We start from the raw sequence: 26,252 nt of genomic DNA, 5'->3' as shown, positions 1-26,252 counted from the left end.
CACTGTGTTTGATTCCGTACTAATGATATCTCAGCAAATAAAAAAGATACAAGGTTCTTATTTTATATTCTAGCTTGTCAATATCATTAATCTGAGTTTCTAATTCGTATGAAACTATAGACTTGGTATTATGACTTCACAAACATCTAATTTGAACCAGTGCTGCATTCAACATACCACGTGACACACAAAAATCAATGTTTATCTGTGTTTTTTAATATTTGTTTTTAAATTGAGTAATATATAGTACTAAAATTTGAATTATAATCTACAGTTTGATACCAAACTTATTGACATAAATTCATGAAATAGTAGTTCAATAACATTTTGAATGCGAGTCAACAAACGAGATGACATGGCCTTTCACCCATGACCCATCTCAAAAGGGTTAATACCTGATCCAGAACTGCAAACAAGATAGAGAATCTCTTTACCTAATGATCCGAACCACATCATGAAAAGCAGTATCTACGTTGAGAGGTGGATCTTTGGCACTTGTTTCAATGTAAGGAATCTGAAAAAATAAAAAAAACTATTAACACAACCTTTGTTTTTGTACACTTGCATAGTGATACACTAAAGTTAACATTTATCAAGAACCTGAAAAATTACTCATGAAACAAATGAAATATAAAAGTGCTAGAAACAAAGTAATTCATAAAGTTTATTTTAAAAATTTCAATATACATAAATTCAGAAAATAAGTTTCACAAGTAACTTTAAACACTAAAAAATTAAATTAAAAATGGACTTTAATACAAATAAATTAAATTTTATTTTAATTAAAATACAGAGAGAATTTCTCGTATTATTTTAATCTAAATTCAATCCAATTTAAAATATACTGAGAAAATATTGTAATTTAAATAAAGTTATCATATTTTGCAGAAACAGAAATTGAATCTGAATCAATTTGTTCCAAACCACATAGAAAACACTGAGATGAATGATCAACATTTTTTTTCTTCAAATTTTTAAATCAAATTTCACTGACTAATAGTTCAATGTGTTGGAAATAATACCAGAATTTCATGTTTTAGATTTACCTGAAAATGTGTGTTTTGTGACTTTGTAGTGATATCAGTTGTTTTGTACATCTCTTATACAAAACAGTTTTCTAAACAAGATGATAAAAGCTTCACATAATAAAACAATAGCAAACTGTAATGTTAATAAAATAAATAAAGCATCAGTAACAGAACAAAAGTAGTTAGAAATGCTTCAAAGAGCAATAAAATTAAATAAAAATAGATGTAAATTTTACACCTTGAAATTTTTTTGTTACAATCTGCAGTCATTTTAGAAAGAAACATGGGTAATTTAGATATATTTTGTATTTCTTCAACTATTCATTTTACAATACATTGCTGATTTCACTACACTTAATGTTATGGTAGAGAAAATATAGTTTCACTAAAAATAACATTTGATATTAATTGAAAAGGTTGTGCAAATAAAATTTAAAAACTGCAAGATAAAAAAAAGTATTTTTAATATTAACATGAAAATCACTTTGCACTCAGACTACTAAGAGTCTGAATCACATACATACTTTGACCCATAAATTCCAGACAAACCTATATCGAAAAAATACTTAAAATGAAAATCTGATTATTTGAGTACAAAATACTTGTAATGTTTACTGAAGACTTGCAAAATTTCGTGAAAATACACTTACTACATTAAAAGTTATGTATACTTTCATGATTACCTAGTGGTTGCAAAGTTGGTCAAAATGACAAGAGTCCATATATGGAGATTTAAAGGAAAGAATAAAATCTTCATTTTGTACTAATGAACTCATATTGAATCAAATTAATTGCTCACATAATAGATCAGACACAGTAGAAAAAAGGAACAATTCTTGAGTTCTAATGGTAGAAGTGCAAGTTATTGACAAATAAGCAATCTGGATGCATTCTATAAGACAAGAAACTAACTTTAACAAAGAAATTCATTTCTGGTTAACCTTAGAACTACCAATTGGATATGGAACCCACTGGATTTTTGAACCACATTTTTCTAAACAAAAATTACTTGTAGGTCCACGACATTGTTCAAGAATCCCTAATGACATTTAAGTCACACAAAAAATTTAAATAAAATGTACTTAACACTGCAATTACATATAATCCTACTAATTACTAGAGGGGTCCTCTACTTATTTTACAAAAAAATTAATGATTTCACTCCATATTTTTGCTCAGTTGTTTAAAATGAGTTTTGTAACAGGAAAAAACATAAAACTACTCAATATAATGCACTATTTGGACCTCACTAGTAGTGCATTGTATAGAAACAGCTTGTTAGTTTGAGAATTAAATTATTTTTAATGATGCTACTAGTAAAAGTACAGATTTATGTTCTTTGAAAAATATCAAGTTTAACTAAAAGGCAAATAGTATCTTACATGGAAGTTATTTCTTGTAGTACATTGACAATTTATACTCAACTTACATAAACTGTGTCCCATGATTTCTGTTAAATTCTTGGCATCTCAAACTTTTTGCTACTTACATTACCTTTAGCAAAGCTGCTAGTTCTCGTCCTTGTTCTTCTGATACAACTCGAAGGTGGACTAGATCAACCTTGTTAGCTACCAATATCATAGGATAGATGTCCCTATAACATGAAGGAAAATTACCTAAAAGGATGTACTTCAGTCAATTTTTTACAGTATATATATTGTTTATTCAAAATTATAACACTATGAATGCTTAACTCATTCTATTAAACTTAAGTATGTAAAACAATATATAATAATCAAAACCCTAATCTTACTGTAGCTGTTATAATATCCAAAATACAAAACTGCTTGTTATGAATCACCAACACAGTAAGCTGAAACTAACACAGCCACAAACCTGATTCTATAGTTGTAGGTTATTGAATTATAATCATTACAGTGTAAGCAATGTACAGGTATATATCACAAATAAATCTCTCTGTATTTTAGAATATAGGAATATATCTTTACTTATACAATTTTTCAACAATTCAGTACAAGTTTCAGATGAACAGAGTATGCCTAACCATGACCTGCATTATTCTTGCCCTTAGGTAATTACACATGGTCAAAACTAGTTTATGCAAATCTCTTTGTGTGTGACCAGTTTATCAGTAAGTCATTGATTAGTTTTCCATGACTGTCTGGCATATTGATAATAAAGATATGTTGGAAACTCTGGTTTCTCTTTCTTTAAAGATGCCATGGGTAACAGGTAACAATGTACTCTGGAAAGTTTTGATGAAGCTTAGAATTGAACTTAATACTTTGCAAAGTCAGCTCTCTCTCACTTTCCATCTCATATTTTGTCACAGTGGTCAGTTTGTTGAGATAATCTCTTAAATCACTTTCCAACCACCAGAAAAAGCCAACTTTAAACATGAAGAGCAAGTGTTAAGTTATATTTATCAATAGGTATTTTACACATCACCTTTTTGCCATACATTTGAAGAATTGTAAAATAAAACTGTCGTTGTTGTGAAATATTTGTATGTTAGTCTAATTTATTGGTTAATGGGTCTAATTGCTTATTATATCCAGAACCTTCTGTTGTTGTGCTCTTAATCAACTTACCTGGTGGTTTTTAAAAGTACCTTGAATTTTCTAATTTTGTCAAAATCTACCAATATATATGTTATATTCTGCTTTACTGCAGCAAAGAATAATATATAGGAAGAAGGGATTCCATAAGTATGCATGAGGATAAAGCAATCTGTATGTTTTAGTAACCTAAAAAGTAAAAAATACTGATGATTATAAAGTTACATATGCAAAAATAAGGTTCTGTGTACAGCCATGTATTTTAACTAAAATTATGAAATGTTGACTGGAGTAGCTTTGAAATCATCTTAAGAACTAACGTAAATCAACCTGGGGAAGTTGTACAAACAAAATAGTGATCAAAATAAAAACCCTATTTTGGAGTTCATGGTCATTTTCTTAAAAGTATAACAAAGTTTTATATGTTGAAAAATGTGGTCGGTAAAAAACATAAATAGATGCACACTAAGGACATTGGTTGAGTTAATATGTAATTCCAATATTTTCTTCTTCATCCTACTGACAAAGTAAAAAGAAGAAGTTAAAATCATCTACTTTAATTATAGTACTTCTTGTAATCAATGATGTAGCAATAGGTAGGACAAGTAAGCCAGGGCCAAAGCTGACCATGGGAATTAAAAATTTGAATATCAGAAATGAGGATAAAATATTCTAAAACACGGAAAGAGTTTTAATGAAGTGGAACAGGGAGCAACAACAATGTTTGCCCCAAGACCCCTGAAACCTAGTTATCCCATTGCTTGAAATTTATTGGCATGAAAAGATGATCACAGAAACAAGGTTATGTCCAGTTCAATTAATTAAAATAAGTGAAAAACAGCCAACTTTGGTACTAAATGTGTGTATCACAGTCTAAAATGTAGAGCTGGATGATTAACTTAAGTTATAATTTTCCTATACTGCAAATGTATATGCAATAGGTACTTATCTCCACTCACATAAATATTATCATTCAGTGCTGCCCTCTATATGCTAAATTTTTTTCACACATGGCACAAGCCTTGAAGCTCCCACCCATCTGGAATTGACTGATTCCAATGCATCTCGCATGCAAATCATCATGCAACAACCTTCCACCAATAACAGTGTGACATACTCTCTTGATGCATATGACTTCCTCTATTCAATTTTATCAAACTATCACTTCGAGTTTTGGCAGTTTTCAGTTGGGAGGAAGTGTGAGAGGAGTTAAGTACCTATTGGAAATAGATTTTCAGTATTGGAAAATTATAAATTCCAGTAAGATACATCTTCTAACACAAATAGCTAGAATCCTACATTGAACAGGTGGAGGGACCAATGCAAGAGAAAGAAAGAAGCATCCAAAGAATACCCTAAAAAGGGGATCCTCACAGTAAAGAACCATACATGGGAGACCGCACCACTTCTATACCAAGTATACTCTTCGCCCAGTGTGGAAAAAGACGTCACAGATATGGGAGGAAATATGGAGTAGCACATCCAATAGGGAGAAAACTGTGGTTGGATAGAGATCCAAACCACATAATACAGGAACCTTAATCTCATAATACATAAATGTGGGTGAGAGTAAAAGGATGTGTCTCCAGGTGTAGAGTGGCTATGGCATGACGGACTGTACATGGCAAGTTAACTAATCCAAAACTCAGGCCACAGGGAACTGACATCCATGTGAGGGTAGAAAAGAGGATCATACCACCAGCAAGTCAACTACAATCCAAAACCCAGGCCATTGGGAACCAATATCCATGTGGGGGAAGGAAAGAGGATCATACCAGCAGCAATTCAACTGCAATCTAAAACCCAGCCATCAGGTTGGGGTAGGAAAGATGATCATACCATCTTCTCCTCAAGTTCATGAGACTGGAGGGAATCTTGTGCCCTCCAACCTATGAATGGGACACATGATAGCAATGTGAGAAATTGATCGATCGATCTTGGAACCCGATATCGAAATTATATCTGAGTAATGTAAATCATCTCATTCCAAATCAAAATGACAGGAACAACCCCAAGTGCAGTAACATCCTCAGAATAATAAGAACATCAAGGGATAGCAGATGGGGAAGAACCATATTTATCTGCATGTACCTCCACCATTAATCACAACACAGAAGGAGTAAAAAAGAGTATAATTGAGTTAGGGAATAGAAACATCTGTAATACATGTGTAAGGACTTATGTTGACTGGTTCAGCTCTAAATCCAAAACCCAGACACTGAGAACTGACATCCAAGTGGAAGTAGGATGAGGAATCCCAATCAAAGGAGTGAACTGCAATTTTGATGGCTCACTCTCAAGATATATGAAATGGAGGACAACTCATCATCTACGCCAGCATAACACCACTGCCCTACTCTCAACTGAATGGTTTAGTTTATATATTGTTTCTCATTATCTCATTCAGGAGGATGCCTCCATGGTCCACCATCCCAGTGGCTTGGAACTGGAAAATGTAAGAACCTCCAAACTCCACTAGAAGAAAAGAGGGGAGAAAGCATGGTGAAGAGTCCAGAGGAATGACAACACCTGAGACAGTGCAATGGTTAACAACAAAACCCTATTTTGAAAAGCAGACTATACCAATTGATTCAATACAAGGGATGGGCAACTATCCCCTTCTGCTTTACCCATGTAGTTCTTGGGTGAATACAGTCCAGGAGAGGCAAATTAATGAGGCAAACATATCGTGAGGATAAACCTACAAGCAATCTTGTGGAACACCCCATCACAGCAGTATGTGTTTACTGGCCATGGAATTTAATTCAATTATAATTGTAAAGTCATCATGGCCTTACAGTGTGGCTTTGACTAGTTTAAGTGTACCTGGACAGGCACCACTCACCAAAGAGTGGGATCCATAAAAAAAAAGAGAGACATGCCCTGAAAAATAAGAAGTATAGATACTAAAAGGTAACTTACTCATGAAAGAGTGAAGGGTGGCAACAGGTGGATGATGATATCTTGACAAGGAAGAAACAGCTACTCAAAACAGATAATGGGAGATGAACATATGAGGTGTAGTCCAAGTGCTCAACAGACTACAGGGTTGATATGCAGGGAAAAGGGAAGATGCATGATCGGAGTGAAGATACCATGAATTGATGGCAGGTAGAAAAAGACAAGGAATAAAAGGCCAATCAAAAAACAGTTCAAACCCAATGGGTCAGGGAGGAATGGGAAAAAATCACAGACAAAGCAGTGGAGTAAGGGAAGAAAATTGTGGGAAATAGATTCAACAGAAAAAAGCCTTGAAAACAATGAAGTAACCCACAGCATGTACTGGACAAACAAGGTCATCTGGAACTGACTGAGAAGAAATATTGAAGATGGTAAGAAACTAAAAAGTCAAAAGGAATATACCAGAGGAGCCACGAAAATGTAGTTAAAGAGAAACAAATCGAGCTGAAACAGCCGAGAAACCCAGATGTGTGATGGCCAGGAAAGATCAATCAGAAGACCTGAACTGGAGGAACATGGATGAACAAACATTTTTGGAAAAAAACTGATGTTATAAACTGGATGTAATCTTGTCTGAACAAATCAACAGCCAGGGAAAGTGGATGAAGAACTAGAGACCAAAAACAAATGAGGTAAGTGCTGGGAATTGATAAAAAATTCAAAAAATTCACGTGGAGGAGTACCCCACACGAGGCAGAGCCACCAAAAATTTGGTTGGTTGAGAGGTCACTCCTTAAGAGGAAGTGTGATGGAACAGGAAAGTCACTCAGCAACAAGGACAAAATCACCTGGAACACAACCCTCCAGGAGACGTATGTCAAGTGTGGGGGTTCAAAAAGGGAGATCCACAGTTTACCACAAAAGGAACAAGAACGAATGTCCCCTTGGCGAGTGATAGAAGCCATCACTGTCAAATAGTTGAAAGGAAACATGAGTAGTCAAATCTGGACAAAGGGAAGAGAGTGAAAGCAAGTACATTAGACTGGCAGAAGTGCCAGGGTGTGAATATATTTCACCAGTAGACCATTGTCCTAAGGCCTCCTATTGATTGAACCACATCCCCAACCTTTGGAGATGAGCATCAGGGAGGAGAAAAAATCCAGAAAAGGGGGAGGAAGCAGTAAACCCAATGTTGTAGGAGATATAATAATCTATCAACTCATATAGACAAAGAGGAAATGATGAAATTTAAGAGGAAAATCAAATGAATGGCTCAAATAACAGAAAACTCCATCGAATACATTCGAGGAGAAGAATGGATAATCTCAATGGAGGGTTGTTTAAAAATACCCACCTGAAAGAGACTAGAATGTGAAGTATGGAACACGAAAAACATACCCAACTGTAAAATCCAACTATCTGAGTTGACTGTGGAAGGAGTTTTTGAGCATGTTAAGACTACCCCTGTTTGGAAGGAGCTAAGTAAAGTCAGACATCCAATGAATGGTGTAGGTAAAAAAAACCAAACTTTTAAGTCAGGTAAAACAAAAACCACCTCACAAAAGACATATGAAACCGATACAAATCCAAAGGGTAAGGCATGAAACTGTGACCGAATCACATGGTGAAAAAATCTAAGATAGTGTCCCAGGAGTGGAAAATAAGAACACGTACAATGGGCATTCCCATACATGCAGAAATAGCCCACCCAAATGTGATCAAAGACTACATATGAAAACAGAGAAGACCCAAGAAGTGATTGAGGTGGGACCAATCGATCCAGAACTCCAATAAGCATTGAGCATACAAAACGAATGAAGAAAACCCATAGGTAGGACATGTAAAGAATGGGAAGTTGTCGGACATGTAAAAGAATAAAAAGGACCATCTTAGAGGAAAAGAGGAACTAAAAAAAAATGTAATATAACATTGGAATCAGTCAATTCCAGATGGGTGGGAGCTATAAAGCTTGTAGCATGCATGAAAATATTTTGCATATAGAGGGCAGCACTGAACAAGAATAGCTATTTATGTGAAAAGAGGTAATGTACCATATCCAATTTAACTGATATAATCGTTTGTCTATAAGCAACAATTATAAGAATTAATGTCACATAAAATAAATGATTAATCAAAATTACAATTATGTTTATTAATGTTGCAAAAATTATCAACTAATTGAAATTAGTTTTAAATTATTTAAACTTTCCATGTAATCAAAATATTACTTACCATCAAACCTTATGAAAATAAATAAATGATATTAGTGTTTTCACTTATTACTATTTTCGTTTATTTCAACAATCCAAGTCTTATGTGAGAATAATTGCCTAGTTCTGTTAAAAAGGTGGAAATGGTGATGTTATTTTTATTGCCATTTGCACATACAAACAGAACTGATGTCTGCAGAAAATTATTATTGCTTTACAGCTACTACAGTGAACTTGTACTATGATCTAAATAACTTCAGCTTAATCTCCAACTTCGTACATTAAACAAATGATTTACAACTTTCACTATGTAATTAGTTCTTAAGTAAATAATATCTTATTATTAACAAGCATTTCAATTTGTCAGAAATTCATGTAAACTGAGAAAACCCTTTGACAGCATTGTAAAGTTCGAAAGCAAATATAGATACAAGTTGTTACATATCCCACAGCAATTGTTAAAATATGATGTACGAAAGAAAACATGTATAATAAAATCATATCAATTTACCATTGGTAAAAATATGTTTGGCTTATAACTTGCTGACTCTTGATAAACTAGTGTTCTTTCATGCAAGATCTGTAGCTATGAAAAGAACAAATTAAACTTAGAATAATGTGATGTTTGAGAAAATGCAGTGGACAATGATGTTTCAAATGACTTATGTAACCCATCTTCAGGTCAAAGTTGTGTAAATTACATAATAAGGTGTTTTTGTTTCTAAAGGACAGAAGAGAAGGTTCCATCTTAAACACAATTTACCACCTAGATATTTTACAAATATGAAGGTTTATATTTCTTCATGATAACTTTTGGTGTGAAAAAATCTAGATACCTTAAAATTCTACCATTTGAGACAAACTTGTAAAACCTTCTTGGGGAATACAACCAGACCATGTTTATACAGAGGTTGAAAAAATTATATACTAAAATTATTTGGAGGTTCACTACCTCATCACAGTGCATGACACTATTTTTTGATTATGTTCTGTCTAATGATTGTGTATCTTGACAATAGCCTTGCAGCATGGTTTTCATCACAAAAGGCTATGTTGTATTGACATTATATATCATATACTACATAGTCTCACAAGCCAGACTCTTACTGGTATAGTGGGTAATTTTCAAATGGGTTTAAGATTAGTACAATTCTCAGCTCTTTCCTTGTATAAAAATAAAAACCTACAAAAATGCTTAAATCTCAAACCCACAATTACTTTATAGTTCTATTTCTTTGACATGACAAAGCTAGCTTGTGCTCAAAACCACATGTAGCTGTTAGATATACATGACTGTTTAAGTTTAATGCAAGCATTATGATTTGGATAATTTATATAGCATAGGTGTCATATTTAATTATTTTTAGATATGAAAGTTCATGGCAAGTTTGTTTACTAACTATACATTATATAGCATATACATTCAGTTGTTATGAGTTAGTGATTGTTGCATCATGTGACAAGAACTTTTTGAATTTTTCACATTACTTTAATTGAGTATTACTGCATCAGAATATCTAGTATTACATGGAATTTTCTAGACTTCTGTCAGGGTATAAATACACATTGAAAGAGTATTATTTAGATCTAGACTGCATGATTGTGAGTTTAGAGATAAAGAGCATATAGTGGCAATTTCTATTTAACATGATATTAATACAGATTGTATTGTAATAACAGAGCAGAGAAGAATAATTCATCTTGTCAATTGTGTTCTATAGTAATTGAACCAGACTGTGTGGACTTTGACAAAAAACAGGCAATTATTTAAAGCTCTGGATACAACTATGATAACCAACAGTGTAATCAACATTTGTATATACGTTTGACTTCTTTTAATATATTATTTTAAAACAAGTGGACTGTGTTGCTGTTTGTTTATTGTTGAAATTTATCATCAACAAGTTACAGACACCCACTGTAAAGAATTTGGTTTACAAAACCTCACAGTAGCAATACGGCCTTAGACTTTCAATTACAAAGTGTCAACAGAAGCCATTGCATGCAACTATTTCAAGCCAAAAAATGCTGATGTAGACTATGTAGAAAATGTTAAAAACTATAAGCAGCTGTGATATAACTATATAAGCATGATCTTTTTATATCATAAAAATAACACAAATCAAAAGAAGCAAAAGCGGACAAATTGAGATGTAAAGAAAGTGTCTAAGAACTGAAATCAGGTCATCCATCATCAGAGAGAGTATCCACTTCAGAGTTAGAAAAACATTCATACCTGCTACATTAGCTGTTTCCCATAAAGCTAATGTAAATAGCATATGATATGAGTGTCATGTTTCACAGTGAACTGGAGCTTGTGAAATGGTAAAGTTATTTTCCTGAAGTTTAATTAGGCTAAGCTGAGACGTTATATTATTTAAATTGTTTGCTTTTGTTAAAGAAACAATAAATAAAAAACAAGGGTTTGTAGTATTCACCGTATACTTCAGGCATTTGTACACAATTAAAAATATTTGACATTCTCTGCTAAGCCTTACTGGGTCTCATAAATTTAAGTGTCCAAAAAATATTCATGTAGCTTTCAAATATGTATTTTATGCACGAATATATCAGTGACTAGAATAAAATTTCCAAAAACTACTATGATTAAAACTATAGATCAAAAAATTCCTATTCTGTTTAGAGCACCAAACATGATCCACATAAACCAAGTAATTCTCATCAACCTACAATTTAAGGTGGCAAAACTGAGAGAAAAATTGCAAGATTTACATAGAGGAGAAACTTCTCTCTCTCTTTTGGTTATACACATATCCATCAGCCATGTAGAGCTGATAAACAAACAATCTTGAAAGTAAGTGAGAGAAGAGGGGCTTCTCTGGTGATTTGAAAAATTTATTGCTATCTCACCAAATCAAGAAAATAGGAGGTTCGAGTTTTAGATTCTTTCTTGTTATGATGTATTGTACGAGTTAATATTTGGTTGGAAACTGCAGCAGTCAATTTTAGAAGTTGGAGAATTTTAACATGGAGAAATCAGAGTTCAGACACATCACATGAGATAGAAAAATGAAGATTGAAATTTTTAAAATATTTCTTTCTTAAATAAAGATGTTACAACACAAGTAATATAAAAATTTAAATTATAAACATGTTTTTTTCCAAATCTATTGATATGTAAAAGATAAAAAATTGGGAATTAAAAAACCAGCAAATAGAGATCATAAAAAAGCAAGCAAACAAAGCTGGAGATACTGTAGATATTATTTACTAAAATAACAAACCCCCTATCTTGATCCGTGCTGTTACCTAGAATTACATTTGATGGAGTCAAAATAGGGACTTGCAGTTTAAGTAAATAATGTCTACAGTATCTTCAGCCTTGTTTCTATATTTTTTTAGGATCCCTATTTGCGGGTTTTTAAATTCCCAAGTTATACTTTATCTTGTTTGCTAGTTTTTTATGCTCAACTATGGGCAAAGGTTTACTAGATATGGTAGCTAACCTTATACATTGTAATGATAATAAACATAACTAGTAGCTAGTCGATATGGTTCATGATGATTTACTGTAGCTATTCACTATTTGGTGGCATTAGTTCAAGATGTAAAATGTTAAGCTGCAGCTGGAGATTGCCATAAAGATTTGTTGGAAAATACAGTGAGCATTTATATTTAATGCATTGCAATGGGCAAATATATGCCTCGACTAAGACATAACCCTCACTAAGCGTGTATAAAATTTTACCAGTAGAAGAGCAGCCTTTTCAAATAAAACATATGTCTGAAAAACATCGCCTTAAATAAACCTTAGTGTCTTTTAAGGTAATTATTCTAGGAATGGGTGTAATAAAATTTAATATTATAGGTATTGATTTTTTTTTTATTCCACTTCATACATCACAGTGGTTGGATTCCTAAAGACATCAATTGTACAGTGTACAAAATATTGATTATCTATATGTTACAGTCATTTATTTATGGCTGGTAATTCCTGTTTCACTCTGTACAGAAGGTCATATGACTCAGTCAAATTGACCAACCCCATGTCGGAAGAGTTAATGTGCTTTTTACCTGAACTTTCTGTTAGGATTTTGTGCAATTCCTTGCAATCCCTATTATGAACAACTATTGTGATTCATGATTCATTGATAATAGTTATATATTTAAATCTTAAAAGTAACACCATAAAAAGTCATGGACATGCACACTTTAACCCTCTTAAACAGAAAGATTTACAAAGGCAACATTAGTGAGATTCCAAAATTGTTTACCCCTGATTTTCCAGACCTGTACACACACAGCACACCAATACCTCAACTTTTCCTTATAAATCTGCCTAATTAACCATGTGCAAGGTCTTGTGGGGGAACACAAATTTTCTCAAGGTTTGGGGATAATTTTCCAGTTCTCCCAGACTGTTTTTACTCCTTTTTCAAATTCATAAACAGTTCCAGGTTTTCTGTGGAATTGTTTGTTTGTTTTGTGGGGAACCGAACCACAGATTTTAGCATTGTAAGTCTGTAAACTTACCACTGTCCTACCAGGGGACCTCTGATGTATTCATTTAACCATTTCTTAAAGATAAAAGATCAATGAAAAAGTGTATAAATGAATGATTTTCATGAGGAAGAATATACCACTTTCACTTTAACAGTAAAAAAAAATTAACTTAAACTCAACCTGTGATTTAATCATTATAATGAGTATTTTATAACAAGTCAGCTTCCAGTATTAACTCTGGAGAGAATAGTATCATTTGTAACTTCCTTAACTGGGGGGTATACATGTAATTTAACACTATATAATTTATGATACTAAAGACCCAGAAATGAAGCATGTAATTTATATATTTAATCAAATATTTAATAAAATCTTATGTGTAAACAACTTACTAGAGAGAAGTATAATTACTTACCTATCTTTTACCCTTAGAATTTGAGTGTGAAAGTTGTGTATATTCTCATAACTTTGGTTATCAGTGACTGAATATACCAATAGAAAACCATCTCCTTTCCTCATGTACTGCTCTCTCATGGCACTAAATTCTTCTTGTCCAGCAGTATCTAGAACTAACAAAGAAATGACATATGTTTGATTTCAGATAAATCAACTTAGAAACTTTATTTATATAGTTCATTGTCACTGTGTTAACATTCTGATTAATTTAATATTTTTTACATAAATAGCATTATAGACAGCCAAAATAAGACAGATGTAAGATTGTTAAACAAAATTTTACCTGAGAATGTAACCTGCAGAATAGGGTGGTCCTTATTTTTGAAGTTTTGATTTACAACACTCTCACCCCTCATTCTGTTCCAATATACAAGTATTTCACACCAAGTTTATCCATATTGAGTAATATTTAGGGATTTCTGAAGGTAGTTGAAATTTTATCTTGTACCTTGTATTATATCTGCATACTTTGAATATTCTAGAATCTTTCAGAATACCCTAAATAATTCTGGAAGCTTCTAGATTATTCTGGAATATTTTAGCACATTCTGGAATATTCCAGAGTATTATATGTTATTCAGAATGTTTATGAACATTCCATATATAAATAATACATGCTGTTATTTTTTACTTCTTGAATATTCTGTATGACATGACAATAGGTCAGATTATCAAGAGCTTCTTGAACTGCCCATAACCTTTCTGTGTGGCATCCCTCCACATGGAGTGCAATTTATAGAACTTGAAGCACTGCATCATGCATAATGAATGGACAAGGTATTATATACTTTCCAGTTCTCAATGTTTATGGGACAGTTTAAACTCACTGACCAAAAGGAAAGAGGAGTCTGTGACATCTGCATCTTTGTTGTTTTCAAGTCTATCTAGTGGTTTGGCATTCTTTGATTCAGCTAAACCCACAGAGAGGAAACAAGCAATGGTTAAGATACTAAATGAAAATGAGGGTGTGTATGAACCTTCAAAGTGCATCCAGCTGAATATCATGAAGTCTAAGGACATGTTAATTGAAGACTTTATCACAGAGAACACAACAGACTTTTTCAGGTGCCTCAAAATTCTATCTGGACTTCTGGATTATGACCCCAAGTCATGGAAACTGAAAGAGGACTACAAGGAGACACTAAAGGCAGTTCAACACTTGAATGTGGTAAATGACAATGCTTAAAGTGGTGTGGCCCTTATTGAGGAGTATAATACCATCATAAAAAAGAAAGAACAGAAAAAATTCCTCCTTCAAGTTGTGCAGGATCATAGAGGACGCTTTCCTACAAGCAAACAGGAAACAATAACAATGCAGAAGTGACTAATCACACCAAAATCCTAAAATTAAATAATTAAACTATTGTACATGCAATAGAATAATAATATACTTTCAATAAATCATTTATAAGACATTAAAAAAAACGTTTTTATATCACATTGTACATACAGTACCAGGCCACTGCAGTCTAGATTTTAACCTCACTGAGCAACTCACTGGCTGATATTTGACATTTAATGTTTTTTTGTACAAGGGATGAAAATTAGGGGGTGAGAGTTTTATCATTTTTTAACCTGATATTTTACCTGCAAATAAGGACCACCCTAATACAGAATCAAGTGATAGATGTACATGAGAGTAGAACAGTTGAAACTAATAGGAAAATTAATAACTGCTGGTAATAACATCTAAAACTGTGGACCCAGATTTTGACAAGATTACATAGTAATACTATGTGCAATTGACTTAAACACTTACAGAAAATTACCTTATTGTAGTTTAAATTATATGTTCAAATGAAAATAAAATACCAGGAGCAATAAACAAATAATGCTACTGAATATTATGCCACATTTCAAAACTTATCATTTTCCTACACTGAAAAGATATTTTCAATAGATTCTTATCTCTTCTCACATAATAGCTTTCCTCAATTTGTGCTGCCCTCTATATGCCTGATTTTTGCTCATCACTAGCCTTGATGCTCCCACCTACCCTCATGTGTTTACATGTAGTATAGTTGTGCTGTAGCATGCAACAACCCCCTACCAATAGGATTGCAACACACCTTCTTAGTGCAGCTGACTCCCCTCTACACTGTAGAGCACTCTCATAACTTGTTTAGGCAAAAAAAAAATGCACCGGAAGTGGGGACGATGGGTGAAAAGTGTGAACGGAGGTAAGTATCTATCAGAAATACATTTTCATTGTTGGAAAATATCAACTTCCAATACGATACCTTACCTCTTCTCACATAATAGCTAGAATCGCACATTGAAATGGTGAAGGGACAGGTGCAAAAGTTACCTAGATGAGCACTCTTCAGATAATGCCTGATGAGAACTCATGTAGTGTGACACCCTAATGTACAGGGTCACATTCGTGGGAGACCTCACCCCATCTGTACCAAGTATATTCTTTGCCAATTGTCAAGATATGTGTTGTTAAATTGGGTGGAAAAGATGCATGTTCAACCTGTAATCGGATGTGCCAGATGATGTGGAGTGGCTAGGGTGCGTCAGACTGTCTTTGGTGGGTCAAATTCAGTTCAAAACCATGCAGCATCAGGTATTTTCTTCCAGTCAGCAGCAGGAAGAAGGTCCCAACTATCTTCACCAATGAACCAGGAAGCAGAAGAGAAAAACAACTTCTGTCCTGACAACCAAGCCAGGGTACGTGTGCAGACCAAGTACACAACCAACACCAGACCACCAAGGAAACCAATATCCAGTTAATGGTAGGAAGATGTAATGCAAACATGTTGAGTCAATTCCAGTCCAAAACCAGGCAGCATCAAGAATTTGTTGTCTGTTCCACAACAGGATAAGGATCCCTACCAACCACATGTGTGAGGACTTATATTGGCAGGTCTTATGCAAATCCAACATTCGACCACCTGAGAACTGACATCCAGGCAGTGGTAAGATGGGAGAAAGCCAACCAGGTGGTGGATTCATCCAGGCCACAACCAGGCAGCATTGGGTATTTGTCTTCTTATTCATGGTAGGATGTGAGTAGTCATCATCTACACCAACAGAGCACCATTGTCCTATTCTTGACTGAGTGGAATTGGTCACACTCAGGAGAAAGCCTCCATGGCCCACCACTCCAGCAGTCAAAGACCATAGTTCCCAAGGAAAGCTTAATGTGTTTAAACTGAAAACACTGCTCTGACCAGTAATGGAATTAAACCTCTTTATATGTTGGTTAGAAAACAAAATAAATTCTAGTAGTTTTGAAACATTCTATTTTAGTGCCTGATATATTTGTTTTCTGAAAGGCATATTTCAAAGCTATTTGAATTATTTTTTGGACAACCAACATTGTTCGAAAAAAACAAGGCTTACTGAACAACACACTCATGCAAAAGGCCTCAAAGCTAAATAAGTGCTAAATTTCTTATTTACTGTTATACATTTTTTAGCAAATATAACAAAAATATAAAATTAGAAACAGATTAGATAATAGAAGAAAAATTAAATAAAAACATTTATCTACTCTCTCAATCAGCTGGCTTATGTAAATCCTGTAAAGTTACATTATGTATGTAACATGATCCATTTGTTTACAACAAGCTATCTTGCTGTGATATATTGTTTCACATACTGAGAGACATCTGATATCACACTGTAAAGCAATATAATAAAAGAAAGCAAGTGTGAAAAGGGATGAAAGTTGAGGCTGTCAGAATAAATAATGTAATTGTCTGTTACATTCTGCAATCATTCTAAAGAATAAAGGGTATTTTGGTTTTAATTCATATTTTTCTACTTTAAATTTTATTGTACATTGATGATTTTGCTACAGTTACTGTTAGTATAGTAAAAACACAAGAAATACAAAATTTTAACAAAAAAAAAGGAAAAAAACTTCGAAATCTATTTAGGAGGTTTTGGAAGTTCTGCAAATAAAATATGATACTGTAAGAAAAAAATAGTAGTTATATTCTTAACATGAAAACCACCTTCCACTCAGACAGACTCAATAAAGGCTTTGTAAATTCACAGATAAATCTTTATTAAAAAGTCTGAGTTTTGGGGTACAAAATACTTGTAGCATTTACTAACAGCTTACTAAATTGTGTGAAGATATACTTAGTACTTTCAGACTTACAGTGTATGTATAGTTTCACAGTTAAAAGGTCAGTCATACTGACCAACCCATATGCATAGGTTTAATAACAAGTGGTCAAAGTAGAAAATCAAAACTTTCCAAAAATGATGTTAAGTATCTCAAGGTATGTTCTTTATGAGACAAATGTCAGTCAAATATAGATCTTGCCAGCAGCTATGCTCTAAATACAGGTATGAATGTTACCAAGAGAACACTAAGATATACATTAGCATGATGTGACCTAAACAGATGTGTAGCTGCTTGAAAACTACTGACGACAAAAAATAACCAAACTATATGATTGAAATGAACATAGCTGGAGACATGAACCTTACTAATTAACTAAAGTTTGAAATGTTTGGCAATAATGATTGACACTTGCTTCAAAGGTTGAGAGAAGAATGATATCATAGTCAATGTACAATATTTAGAGTGAGGAATAGTGAGGTTGGTTGGACCTATATGTAAAAATTGGGAAAGTCAAAAAATGGCTAACAACTTGACTTTATTGTAAGGAGAAGTACACGAACAATATTTTACAATCTAACATTGTTAAAACTGTATGGCAGCATGAAAATAATGTAATTTTATATGTAAAGCTATGGGCTCCCATAAAAATACTAGTGTACTGTGCAACTTAATCGCTTCCGTATTTTCTACAGTAATATTTTATAGCATTAATAAAATCACCATCTAGTCTGCACTACTTATAGTTTGTGAATCCTATATTTATATCACTTCTGTATTTTCATTACTTTACTATTAAGTTATGATCTTTAAAACTTTTACATTTTCTGAAAACAGCCTTATATGATTAAGATCGTATGTTATTAAGAAACATATTATACCAAATTAACAAAAACAATAAATTAAATATAATGTAGGAAAGTTATGACAGTATTAAGAAAAAGCACTTACCATCAAGTACACACCACTGGCCATCTATTTCAGTGTGCTGTATATATGAGTCTTCTATGGTTGGATCATAGTCAGTCACAAATAGTTTTTGAAAGAACTGGATGGTTAGTGCAGATTTCCCAACACCTCCATCACCAACCACAACAAGAATGTAAGTTATAAGATTTTCATTTGGGGCCTTAGACATGATAAACACTTGAGATTCAATCAATCAACTTTTTCTTCCACTTAGTAAAGGCACTACATAAAGTGAATGTTGACAAAATATACAACAAGGAAAATATGTCACTCTTTTTCAGCCTGTTGTTAATCTCATCTTAATATGACAAGCATCTGGTGATTACACTGCAGGAGAACTGCTTTATCTTACTGTTTTTTTCATAAATCACCTTTCTTGAATAAGAGCTCTTCCTTAAGTCAAGAATTGAGGATTTTTCTTTTCTTCACAAATAAATATCTCACCTACTAACTCTTCAACATATTTTCTTCTGATAAATGCTTTACAGTTCTTATACTATAGTTCATCTTTCTAATGTGAAAATGAAAAGAATTTTTAGTGTTAATAACATTTACAATACCTTGTAAGATGTTCTATAGAACTACCAATTTGACATTAAATTTTTTAACCTAAAATACTGTTGAGAACTTTTATACTTATTAAAGAAAAGCTTGCTGATTACATTATGAATCTATGGTGTTTCAAAACATATATAATGCCCAAATGCAATTAAAAAAAGTCACAAATACTCGAAGCATACAAGAAAAAGTCATCAACATATGCTCTGGCTAGAAAGTTTATCTCAACTGCAGTCTTACTTCCATTAAATAAATATCCTTGATAACCTGAAAAAGCAAGACCAATATAATCTTTAATCTCTCTCATTTATTTAAATAATAATATACATCTACATGTAACATGAACAATTTTCAGATACACAAAAACTTCTCAATGATTCTGAATTCTTTTCGGACTGTACAATGTTGGGAATTATTGACTATAACACCAAGGCTAATATATATATAAATATACCAAACAATATTAATCAATGACAAAAGCTCAAACAGAAAAATGCTATAATAGTAAGCATGTGGATGTATATGTACATTAATTTATTTAAACACTAATTCTGAAAGAAAAAAAGGAATACCAAAGGAGTTTCATAAAAAGCATCTGTAAAGAAAAATATGGCAGAGATAGACAAATAGAATACATACTTGGTTTCAGGGTAGTGATTAATACACATAATCATTTTCTTACCAAAACAGTTGTTTAAATAATTGCTAATATAAACTGTTTCAACTACTACTATGTGTATTATAACCAAACCAGCCTGATGAGCCCTGATATTGGGCAAAAGGTCTTGTCAGCACTGGATTAACAGATAATAATGTGGTTGAGATATTATATTCTTCATTTTCACAAGTTTTTACAAAATACAAAAGTGTGCAGATATTACTTACCCCATTCTGAAAGTCAGTTATAAGATCTTTATAGAAAAAAAAGGATGGTATTGGTTGTTAGATGCTTATTGCTATATTTAACAGTCCTGAAATACTGAAAGAATGTGTTCTGGTGTTGAGAAAAAAAAAGATATTCAGGTGGGATGGGAAGGATAACAGAAGTCAACCCAAGTTCAATCCCCATTATGTACCTCCTGCACCATCATGTCATTTTATCACAACTTTTATCAAATAGTGTTTGTAGAGTTTTAAGTCAATATTGTCATTGCATGCTAGTGATTGTGTGAATACTAAATATATGAGTGACTACAATTTCAACTTAAGCCAAATGTTTTCAACTGTGACAGATGTTATGAGTATGACTATTTACTGAGGTATATTTCTCTTTATTAAGTTAATATTTCTTTCTACTTACTTACATATACACAAACTTCCTCTTTTATATATATAGATTGTGCCCTTTTTTAGTAATAAACATACAAACATAAGCATGTTTTGCACATAGAAAGAATTATGGCGGGAGACACTCAGATCACCTTGCTGTCAATTCAGTATTTCCAAAAACAGTTTTCTTTAAATAGTGCTAAGTGGTTTCATAAAAGAATTAGTAACTTTGGGAATTGCAAACCTCCTCTTTTATATATATATAGATTCTTCAAGAAAATGGCACAATAATCATTGTCAATTTCGTCATTAAATACTACACCAAATACAAAATAAATAGCACCATTAAATTTCTTGTAAAAAATTGGTCATTATGAAGTTAAATATATATATATATTAAGGTTTTTTTGGGCTGAAGAAAAATCACAACAACTCTGCCTGGTTTATGAAGAAAGACTGAAAAGATATCAGCATTTTGCTGAGGGTATATATGTAGAGTTAAAAGAAACTTATGCAATATATGGACTAAATGATTCAAGCATACACATCTCTAGCTTACTACTGCTGACCAAAGAGAGAGGGCAGCAAAAAAGCACCCCTACAACTAACAGGCTACTCTAAACCAAATTGTAGTATTGACCCTCCCACTTACAATGCCACCACAGCAGTATATTGCTGTAGACTATGCTTTTTACATTTCATATGTTTGCATTGTTTTTGGCTAGAGGGAGTTTTTAACATGACATGAAGATATCGTGGTTTGAAGTCTGAAGTACTGATCTTGAAAGTCTTGGAAATGATTGAAATAATATAAAACACAAATTAGGTGATACTGGATTAGATTATAGTTTGATTATTCAGTCAGCTAGTTAATTAATTCAGTGCTGTAAATTTTGTTTTCAATGAAGTTCTAGAGATAGACATTATAAGTACAAGAAAATTAGCAATTAAGTGGAATCTCTCTTGAGGCATTATTTATTTGTGGAGTTAAGCCTATTGTACTTAAGTAGAATTTGTGCTTGTAGAACTTATAATCAGACAAATAAAACACTTTAGATTTTATTAAGTAGACTAGATTTTGCATTATTTTTACAGAATAATCCAAAATATCCCAACCAAAAAAAAAAACTTAACAACAATACGAATGCTAAAAACTCATGAGTGACAGCATGTGAGACTCTTATATGTCAACTGCACTACACCTGCTATATACAGTGGCTTTTCATCCAATAACAGGGCTCATAAAGCCGACAGGTATATGATAAACTTGGTATTAGTCTAGGTGCTATATATATATATATATATATATATTATCAATTTTGAATCATTTACAAATCAAACTTTTAGGGTAAGAAGTACAGAATGACATTATTTGTTTCACTTAACAAATTTATAATTGATTATTCATTTGTTTATTTTGATTATCTTTTATTTCAACTAACTTTACTATCAACCACAACAACTGGCAAACCAGCAGGCTAATCTTCTTTTTCTTGGAGTGGATCAAACAATCACAGAGTCAACGGGAGAAAACTACAAGAGTACACTGGGTTCAGAAATGGGATTATTTTGATAAAAAATAAAATCAAGATTCAACTTCAAGATGATGACAACTATTTAAAGTGTGAATAAAAATTTATTGGAAATGATGAAACAATAGAAAGACTTCCAAGAGGAAATTTGCATAATTTGTTTTTTTAATCACGAAAAAGAGCAGGATTTTAAAGGGAATTATAACTACAAATTACTTCATGTAAATCACTAAATAATGCCAAGATAACCAGGTGAGACATTATGAGATAAAAAAACGTGTGCCCTGTAAGTTCATAAAAATAGTGATGAAAAATCAATTTCTTTAAGGACAAGAATGAGGAAGCTATAGGAAAAGTAGAGGAATTACAAGAAGAAGATTAAAGTACAGGATGATTATAATAATAAAATAGAAAAATGAAAACAAGGACATCAATGAACCAACTGCAAACCCTGTCCAGGAATCATGAGACAGTCAGATCAAATACTATGGAAACATCAACTCCTTCTCATAGAAAACAAACCAAAGGATTAATTAGACAACTGCTTACCCAGAATGCAAGAAGTAAACCACAGGACAGAAAGTGTTTCAACTGAGATTGAAAAGGACATAATACCAGGAACAACAGACAAAAGCCTTTAATTAGACAACTCTTTATTCAGAATGGACAAAATAAATCACAGGACAAAATGTTTTAATTGCAACGTAAAAAGACATACTGCCAGTAACTGTACACAAAAGATTTTAGGAAATAGAAGCTGCACCAAGATGACAGAAAATATAAAAAAGCTTATTATTTTGCAACTATATAGCGTATGCCTAATGTACATATAAGAAGCATCAACAGTTGGTGTAAAACTAAAATATCAAATGCCTCTTTTAGAGTTAAACTGGCCATATGCATGGGCATCGATTGTTGAACAAATGAAATTCGTACACTGCTAGTACTACAGTATACTATAAAATATAAAAATACAAGTACAATGTGCACATGCAGAATACTGTTGGTGATAATGTAAACGAACTATACACTATAAGTATGATACATGTAATAAACCTAAGAGTTAGTAAGACCTTTTTAAAGGCAAAACAAAAACTGAGAAAACACCACTGAGAACATATATTGATATAAAATGAATTATTATATCTTTAAAAAGTGAAACTGAAACAGAATAGCTAAGCTATCAAGTTTCAACTTGTTGCAGATATGCCATCGAAGGCTCAATCAACACATGGACAATTTATTAATACTTTTAAATATAAAGTATTACAAATTAGTATTACTATTATATCAGTAATTAGTGTTAGTAATATTAATATATTAGGCTTATAGTTATACTTATATATAAGTATAACTATATTGAGTTAATTATAATGTTGCTAGTTTTACTAAGTTTTAACAGTTTAAGTTACTAAGTCATAGTGAAATATATATTCCGTTTTGATATGTCTATGAAGTTTCTTGCTGATATTTACTAAATATATTCTACTGAAAAAAACTATGTAAAAATTATATTATCAAACGAATGATGCATATTTCATTGTAATCTATATAAATATTAACAGTTCTTACTTTACTGTGGCGGTTTACTACATATGCAAATCGCAGAAAAAAAAGTCGTAACCGCCACAGAATAGCACCGCATACACTTTTCATTTTCTGTTTGGTTAATTTCTCGAAATTTGAAAAAAAAAGTTCTATTTTTAGGGTTGGAAGTTACATCAATTTTATAATTTAAAATCAATAAAACTCCAAAAAGTCAATATTATTCTTTATAACATGTAGTAAACATTTCAGAAACATAAATTATTATTTTGAACATTGATTTATTATATTGTGTTTCGGTTCCTAGCTTAAGTAAAAAAAACGCTACCCCCTTTTATTTGTGCGACAAAAATAGGAGCATTTATATTTAAATACCTTGAATATATGTATATGTGACTGATTTTTTTTTTTTTTGCGCAAAGCTACACAATGAGCTATTTGCCCTTTTTTTACCACGGAAATCCAGCAGTAGATTCTAGAGTTGTAAATTCGTAAATTTAACGTTGATGCACAGTAGAACAAGTTTGACAGAAAGTAAAATATTAAAGCTAAAATTATGTTTTTTTAATTTAAAAATATGCTTAATCTCTGGTATAAAAGCCAAGATAATACCAAGATATTTTTCTTCATATTTAGATTGCGACTATGCTAAAACCCCATCAGAAATGATAAATGCAAGAAACACAATAAACTATAAACATCATACAGGAGTAGCTATCCTGTATGAAATTTATGTAATAAGTCATATGAATCTGGCAAAGTGCAACTGTGTTAAAATGAATAGACTGTTACGACAGCGGAAGTCACACGACGCTGGGAGCATGCGCGCTGGAGTTTCTAGAAGGATCGGGGAACCTCACGAATGTCCCAGCGTTTGCTAGACGCCCTCTTTTTTAGTATATAAGCAGTATATAGATTAAAGAGAAATGATTGAGTCAAGGGAACAGTAAGCACTGTAAGTAAAGTGTGTGAATCGCTGTGAATTATAGCGTGTGTTTATAAAAGTGGTGAAGTTAAAGTGACTGGAAATTCTGTGTATTGCAAAGTTGTAGCGAGAAAAAATAAACTAGTTTTAATCAAGAAAGGACTTGTATCGCTGAAATTTCTCGGAAAGAATTTCTATGAGAAATTAACAAACAAGCAGATACCCAACAAAATAAATAATCAATATATAAGTTCATAGACTTGACACTTTACTAAAAGTGCATTAAAGAGAACCAGTTCATGAATTGTTTAATTGAATAAGAAATAAAAATATTCACATAGAGAAATATCGTGTGTTATGAAAAGAGGGGTGTTTTCAGTTCCCCAGGATGAACGTATAGGGCTTCAAATTCTAGAGTTATTTAAACCCCTGACACCTCTTTTAAGACACAGCAAGGAGTGGAAATGAACGAAATTCTGTTTGCTAGTTTTTACGTGTGTGTTTGCATGCGCGCATGTGTATGTGTCTGAAAACCTTTAACTCATATCTTGTCGATTTTCTTACATCCTCTAGTCTTATCATTAACTGATCACAGTGGGATATTTTTAGTTAAATCGATTATTACATTAATGAATAAATTAGACAGATTGGCTGGCAGAGGAGTCGCTAGGTGCTTACAAAATTTTGGGCTAGGGCTCATAGGCGCGGGAATTTTCGTCGTTTCAGTATGATATCGATCATGGTTTTCTATTCTAATTTTTCAAGACACCAACTGGGGATTTAAATAGAATCGGGGCACGAGCCCCCTGTACCAGTGCCAATTGATGCCTCTGTCTGAGTACCATTAAAACTAACTGAGTCTGTGCTAGGAAACAAATGTATTGAACACAAAGTGCAATACACAACGAAACAATCTTTACTTATACATCCTGTATGCTTCACCACATGGGCAATTGACAGTTTCATTTACTGGAATTGTGAATTGATAGAGATGACTCTCTTATATACGACGAAACCAAGCGTTTTCTCCCCTGCATGCACACACTCAAACTTAGATAATATGTAATTTCTTTTAAAGTTATTGTGTTTTACAGAGTTTCAAGGTAGCTCGCTAAGAGTTTCTTGTAGATAAGACAGCCTGTGATATCCAGAAATAGAAAGTTATTTTCTCAATCAACAAATTGGATAATAACAGGAGTTACCACACCACAATGCTCAATTTACAGTGGACAAGGATCATGTGTGCGAATTGCATTCGTGTGCAAAACCGGCTTTGTTAGTACAAATATATTTTGTATTTATAGCCACGTTTGTCCCTTTACGATCAACTTAAGATGACTGCCAATGAATTTTTCGATTTTGGGATGCAGCCACGATTTAGGGTCATTCTTAATCATACACACTTTGATTGTTTTTGATTGCTGAATAAAGATTGTTTCATTTTGTTACACATTGTGTACGGTCATTTTCATTCTTGAAAGTGAGTCAGGATCAGGGAATTCAGAATTTACTGTATAACGCATTTTTTGTCAGACCTCCTCTTATTCTTCAGACACTACCTTATTACTCTTGGGGGAATCAGAACACCATAGAATACCACATAGGTTACAAGTTTTACATGTAAATACCACACTCGTCATAACATGCCTAATTTTTAACAACACCGAGAAACACTGCTACCAACATAATACTGCATCCTTATGTATTGGGTTCGGATCCCTGTCCCACCAAACATGTTCGCCCTTTCAGCCGTGGGGGCGTTATAATGTGACGGTCAATCCCACTATTCGTTGGT

General features: G+C 32.7%; 1 protein-coding gene across 3 annotated transcripts in view; it reads right to left on the bottom strand.

Annotated features, from left to right (window-relative positions):
• LOC106458762 (ras-related protein M-Ras-like) overlaps window positions 1–23,627 on the bottom strand; it is a 28,237-nt gene extending 4,610 nt beyond the window's left edge. Inside the window, exons 1-5 of one of the 3 annotated variants that reach the window (XM_022385070.1) lie at window positions 23,560–23,627; window positions 18,611–19,139; window positions 13,538–13,691; window positions 2,523–2,622; window positions 435–514 (exon numbers count right to left, since the gene is read on the bottom strand). In XM_022385070.1, the coding sequence (XP_022240778.1) occupies window positions 435–514; window positions 2,523–2,622; window positions 13,538–13,691; window positions 18,611–18,797 (521 nt within the window). In that variant the 5' untranslated portion in view covers window positions 18,798–19,139; window positions 23,560–23,627. Of the gene's footprint in view, window positions 1–434; window positions 515–2,517; window positions 2,623–13,537; window positions 13,692–18,610; window positions 19,140–23,399; window positions 23,468–23,559 lie in introns of those variants that run through there. The other 2 variants (XM_022385072.1, XM_022385071.1) reach the window with 2 other exon arrangements.
• Between the last annotated feature and the right edge of the window lie 2,625 nt (window positions 23,628–26,252).

This window comes from Limulus polyphemus, unplaced genomic scaffold, assembly GCF_000517525.1.
Source record: "Limulus polyphemus unplaced genomic scaffold, Limulus_polyphemus-2.1.2 Scaffold510, whole genome shotgun sequence".
Classification (NCBI taxonomy): domain Eukaryota; kingdom Metazoa; phylum Arthropoda; class Merostomata; order Xiphosura; family Limulidae; genus Limulus; species Limulus polyphemus.
This window is presented reverse-complemented; position numbering and strand designations above follow the sequence as displayed.